Source organism: Lathyrus oleraceus, chromosome 1, assembly GCF_024323335.1.
Source record: "Lathyrus oleraceus cultivar Zhongwan6 chromosome 1, CAAS_Psat_ZW6_1.0, whole genome shotgun sequence".
NCBI classification, from domain to species: domain Eukaryota; kingdom Viridiplantae; phylum Streptophyta; class Magnoliopsida; order Fabales; family Fabaceae; genus Lathyrus; species Lathyrus oleraceus.
In genome coordinates, this window is record NC_066579.1 from 331437692 (window position 1) to 331443680 (window position 5989).

Below are 5989 nucleotides of genomic sequence, written 5' to 3' on the forward strand. Positions count from 1 at the left end.
CAATTAAACAAGTCAATTAAACTTAACATTAACCTAAGCATGTTAATTTTTATTTTTTTTTTGTATCAAAATGAGTAATGAAACAATTAACAAAAATGTAAAAAATGACACACACAAAAAGTAAACTCCCAAAAAATGCAACAAAAAAGGGGGGGGGGGGTTTCAATAGGAAAATAAAGGTGTAGAAATCAAATCAGGGCGCAAGGCCCATTGCAGGCCTAAAGTGTATTTAGCTCATGACACAGGGGGTATGATAATAGAATGTGGGTGTAGGAAGCAAATAATTGGGCCTGAGATGCACAGAGGCCCAATTGCTCATGTGAGAGAGAAAGAGTTTCAGATCAATGCATTCCATCACGTGTCTAATTTCTTTCCACAATTTTCATGCTCATGCCAAATAATTCAAATGCTCAGCTTCCCTCTCACCTTAAACACTCTCCTCCACCGCGCCGGAGGTCGCCTCCGGCGGCGGCGCCCTAAACTACAAAATCATCATACCAAATTATTCCTCTCACATCCCTAATTCCATATCTAATATCCGTTTCTCACAATTATTCACCAGTTACATGAATTGAAACAAAATGTATAAGAACCCTAACCTACGAAACGTAAAATTAAATCCCAATGATTTGGAATCAAATCCTTATGGGTTAGGGCTTTGATTCCCCAAGCCAAAGCCTACATTCCGGTAACAAGGACGAAGTAAACAACAATGAAAAATGGATACTCACCGACGGAGAAGACGCATCTGGAACCAGAATTTAGTTCTTCTTTCACTTTCTTCTCTTTTAATCTTCTTCTCCTTCAACCTTCTTATTTTTCTTCAATCTTCTTTTATCGACACTTGTGTGATCTGAGATTGAGATTCGAGTTTGTGTTATGAGAGGATTGAGAGGTGTGTGTGAATGCATGAGAGAGAGAGAGAGAGGGAGAGAGAGAGAGTGTGTGTGTGTGTGTCAGGTGGAATGAAAGTTGTCAAGAAACATTCGAAAGAATAAAAGAATACTTGCAAGAACCTCCAATTATGATGCCTCGAGTGGAAGGAAGACCATTAATCATGTACCTCACAATCCTCGATGAGTCAAATAGGTGTGTATTAGGCCAACATGACGATTCTGGCCGAAAAGAGCATGCAATATACTACCTGAGCAAAAAGTTTACCAGCTGTGAAATCAAATATTCACTGCTCGAGAAAACTTGTTGCGCTCTGGCATGGGTTACTCGCCGGCTAAGACAATATATGTTGACTCACACTACCTTGTTGATCTCAAAGATGGACCCAATCAAGTATATTTTTGAAAAGCCTTCTCTCACGGGAAGAGTTACCCGTTGGCAAATGATTGTAAAAGAGTATGATATTCAGTATACGACTCAAAAAGCCATCAAGAGTAGTATAGTTGCTGATTATTTGGCTCATCAACCTATAAAGGATTATCAGCCAATGAAGTTTGAATTTCCTGATGAAGGCGTGTTGTTTCTCAAAGAATTTTATAATAGACTAGACCCAGATGAAGGCCCAGAACCAGAATCGTGGTGGACGCTCGTGTTCGATGGTGCTTCAAATGCTTTGGGAAATGGTGTTGGAGCTGTCATTACTTCTCCCACAGGTTTTCATATCCCTTTCTCCGCCAGAATCTGTTTTGATTACACAAATAACATGGCCGAATATGAAGCTTGCATCTACGGGATTGAATCAGTTATTGACTTGAGAATCAAATATCTGAAGGTATATGGGGACTCAACTCTGGTTATCGGTCAAATCCAAGGAAAGTGGGAGACAAGACACCCAAATTTGATTCCATACCAGAAGCACATACTGAAGTTGATTCCGTATTTTAAGGAGATCAAGTTTGACCATATCCCGAGGGAAGAGAACCACTTAGAAGATGCACCGGCTACTTTGGCATCCATGTTAAAAGTTAAATGGGTAAATGGGGCCCCCTCCATCAGCATCATGAGGTTGGATGAGCCATCATTTTGCTATGCAGATGATAAGCCTTAGTTTTAAGATATCAAAAAATACCTCAAGAAGTAAGAGTACCCGGAGGATACATCTATACCAGATAATAAAACAGTGAGGAAGCTGTCTGCCAGGTTTTTCTTGAATGGCGATGTGTTGTATAAGAGGAACCATGATTATGTTTTGCTCAGATGCATGGATAGATACGAAGTAGAAACAATTGTCGAAGAGATTCATGAAGGTTCATTTGGAACCCATCCCAGTGGTCATACCATGGCTAAAAAGATTTTGAGAGTAGGTTATTACTGGATGACCATGGAAACTGATTGCCACCTTCATGTTAGATTATGTCACAAGTGCAAAATTTATGTTGATAAAGTGCATGTTCCTTCCGTGCCTTTGAATGTCTTGACTTCTCCATGGCCCTTTGCAATGTGGGGCATTGACATGATTGGACGCATTGAGCCCAACGCTTCGAACGGACACCGTTTCATCTTAGTGGATATTGATTATTTCGCCAAGTGGGTGGAAGCAGCTTCATATGCCAACGTGACTAAGCAGGTGGTAGCCCGTTTCATTGAGAAGAATATCATTTGTTGTTATGGGATCCCCGAGAAGATTATTACAGACAATGAGTCCAATCTCAACAATAAAATGATGGCGGAGTTGTGCCAGAACTTCAAAATTTAGCATCATAATTCTACCCCGCATCGCCCGAAGATGAATGGAGTTATTGAGGCAGCCAATAAGAATATCAAGAAGATTGTACAGAAGATGGTTGTAGCTACTAGGACTGATATGAGATGCTACCTTTTTCTTTGCATGGTTACCGTACTTTAGTGTGTACCTCGATCGGGGCAACCCCATTCTCTTTAGTGTACGACATGGAAACAATTTTTCCAGTTGAAGTTGAATTCCCTTCTTTAAGGTTTATGACAGATGTGAAACTCGAAGAGCCTGAGTGGGTTCAGAATTGATTCAATCAGTTGAACCTCATCGAAGAGAAGAGAATGACTGCTATCTATCATGGGCAGTTATATCAAAAGCGCGTGAAGAAGGAATTCGATCAGAAGGTCCATCCTCAGAGTTATAAGGTTGGTGTCCTCGTGTTAAAAAAGATTATTCTTCCTCAATCTGACCCCAGAGGCAAGTGGACTCCGAATTATGAAGGGTCATATGTTGTGAAGAAAGTTTTCTCTGGTGGAGCCATGATGCTTGCAACTATGGATGGTGAAGACTTTCCACTCCCTGTGAACGTATACATAGTTAAAAAATACTTTGCATAAAAAGGACCCGCTAAGTCGACGACTTAGGAAAAAGTGGGCATCTCGGCGAACCATAAAAAAATGAATAAAAGGTTCGGGAAAAAATTAGGGATAAAAAAAATAAGTACATCAGCTAAGTTGAAAACCCAAAAGGGAAGCTTAGGTAATAAAGGGTATCCCGGTGGATTGAAAATCCGAAAGGGCGGTCTAGGAAAAAGTTAGGGATTATAGCGAAAGGCTACGTCTTACGGAAGATCTTTGATTTTATCTCACTGTTACAGTCGGAAACCCCGAAGGGTAGGAATAAATCCAATCATCTTCTTCATAAAGCAAAGTGATGAGAGCATTGATCTCATAAGAGTTATAGCAGAATCGGAACCTGATGGAAATTCGCGTTCACATTGCCAGTCTTGTAATACACTTTTGTTTTTGTTTGTGCAATTACCTCTTTATAGGAATGACTTCCTGATGTAAATGCTTATTCATAGGCCAACTTTCAATCAATAGAAGGATATTTTCACTCAAAAGCTTGCTCTTTGTTTTTACTTTACTGTTTTGTTTGTAAAAACGTCTGAATTTTTGATAACCATTGCATCTGAAAATTCGAAAGGCTTTACATAACATGATTATAAACATTTGAAGTTGCTTACATTTTCTGTGTGGCCTGGTTGGTAGACAAAGTAGTCACGCTATAACTGGGGCAATTTCGTGTGTTTTGTATAACATGAGCCTTTGTTCACTTGCAGATGTACGACATACCTGTTTATTTTCCTAACAAAGAGTCCTTGGCTTTTGATTAACGAGATTTCTTAGCGAATAATTCTTATTCCCTAGCAGATGTTGTTAAAGTTGAGCTTATTAGAGAATGTGTATGCTCGAAGCTGAGTTTCACCCCCAGTTGTGAGATCTGTCTTATTCCCCATCCGGGCGTGCCTGAGATTTGTCACACTCCCTAGTAGATTTGCTTTATTGATATTTCTTGTTCAGGCTTTCTCATATCTCCAACGGAAGTGTATTTTTTAGGTTTCTTGTACAAAGATCATTTATTCACCAACCAGAGCTCTGTGCATAAGTCCTCTTATCCCCGACAGTGCAAGATTTTATAATCCCCAGCGGAATAAGTGATGAGTTATCGCCCGAGCATTCAGAAGTGAATTTTGTTCCCCGCATGTCTAGTAGTAATTGGTATCATCCCTAGCATTGTTCAATTTCATTGGATCTCCCCGCGCAGAGTTTGCACTAAATATTTGAAGCTCTCCATTAGAGCTTGCAACTTATTTTTGCAATTCCCCGTAGAGCTCAGGGTTTTCGGGACTCTCTCCGGTTGTTCCTTACATCTCCTTTATTTCCCGGCTAAATTATGCATCATTACATTGCATATATAAAACTGCGTAGCATTTCCATTTTTACATGGAGCATTACGCCATAGAAAAATTCAAACATGCATCTAACATGGTCCAATTAAGGTTTTTTGTATGTATCCCCAGAAGAGTAATTCTCACAAAATACCCTAATACATGGTTCATTACCGGCTTGGGTCTATTTCTTTAGAGTCCAGCGTTTACTAGCGTGCCTTGGTCAGATCTGTTTAGCCTTCCTTGGTTAAGTCCGATTATTATTGGCATTTCTCTAGAGTCTAGTGTTTACTAGCATTCCTTGGTCAGGTCTTCTTAGCCCTCCTTGGTTAAGTCCAGTTATTATTGGCATTTCTCTAGAGTCCAATGTTTATTAGCGTTCCTTGGTCATGTATGTTTAGCCTTCCTTGGTTAAGTCCAATTATTATTGGCATTTCTCTAGAGTCCAGTATTTACAGGTGTTCCTTGGTCAGGTCTGTTTATCTCTTATTGGTTAAGTCCAATAGTTATTGGCATTTCTCTAGAGTCCAGTGTTTACTGGCATTCCTCGGTCAGGTCTGTTTAGCCTTCCTTGGTTAAGTCCAATTATTATTGGCATTTCTCTAGAGTCCAGTGTTTACTTGCATTCCTTGGTCAGGACTGTTTACCCCTTCTTAGTTAAGTCCAATCGCTATTGGCATTTCTCAAAGTCCAGTGTTTATTGGCGTTTCCTCGGCCATGTCTGTTTAGCCCTCCTTGGTTAAGTCCAATCCTTATTGGCGTTTCTTAAAGTCCAACGTTTACTGGCATGTCCTCTAGTAATAGGAGAAAGAAAAAAGTTTAACCATTACCCAATGCATTACCATTCCTCAGAGTGCAAATTTTAGAGTTATTTTGGTATTCAATCCTCTCCCCCCTTGAATGTCTAAAAGCCTTCATTTTTCCCGACTTTTCAGGTCAAAGAAGATTGAATAGGGGCAACTGTTGTACCCCAAAATTTACCATCTTCTTTTCAACCCTAATTGGCTCATTTTTCATCATCATATATACGCATGCATATCATTGGTTCTATTGGTTATGGGATAAAGGTATCTTGTTCTATTGGCTTATCTCAAGCAAGAAAGAAGAAAGACACGTATTCAAATCAATGGTGAGGGGATGTCCTAAATATCTTAGGTCAATCAAGATACAAGGGTTCCATATGCCTAAAGAGGTTAAAACAAGTTCACTATATCCTCAAATGATTGAGATTGGCAAGGGGTTTGAAGATGATCATCATTCTCAAATCATTTGGCTATCAACTAGGGTTTTGGTCAAAGTCAGTTTGTGACTGACTTTTTGAGCAAAACTTCATATGTGATGTATTGGTCATTGGATTTAATCATAAGAAGCTCAATTGATCAAGAGGGAAGAGGGATTGACTGAGTGGA

The 5989-nt window shown here is 39.6% G+C and overlaps 1 protein-coding gene across 1 annotated transcript; it reads left to right on the forward strand.

Moving 5' to 3' along the window:
- The first annotated feature begins 1273 nt into the window (after positions 1 to 1273).
- Positions 1274 to 2002, forward strand: LOC127105253 (uncharacterized). Its single transcript, XM_051042427.1, has one exon. It carries the CDS (start codon positions 1274 to 1276, stop codon positions 2000 to 2002), a length of 729 nt encoding a protein of 242 aa, XP_050898384.1.
- The last annotated feature ends 3987 nt before the right edge of the window (positions 2003 to 5989 follow it).

Coding starts and splice junctions, on each gene's coding strand:
- LOC127105253 (XM_051042427.1), top strand. CDS start 1,274: ATGGACCCAATCAAGTATATTTTTGAAAAGCCTTCTCTCACGGGAAGA.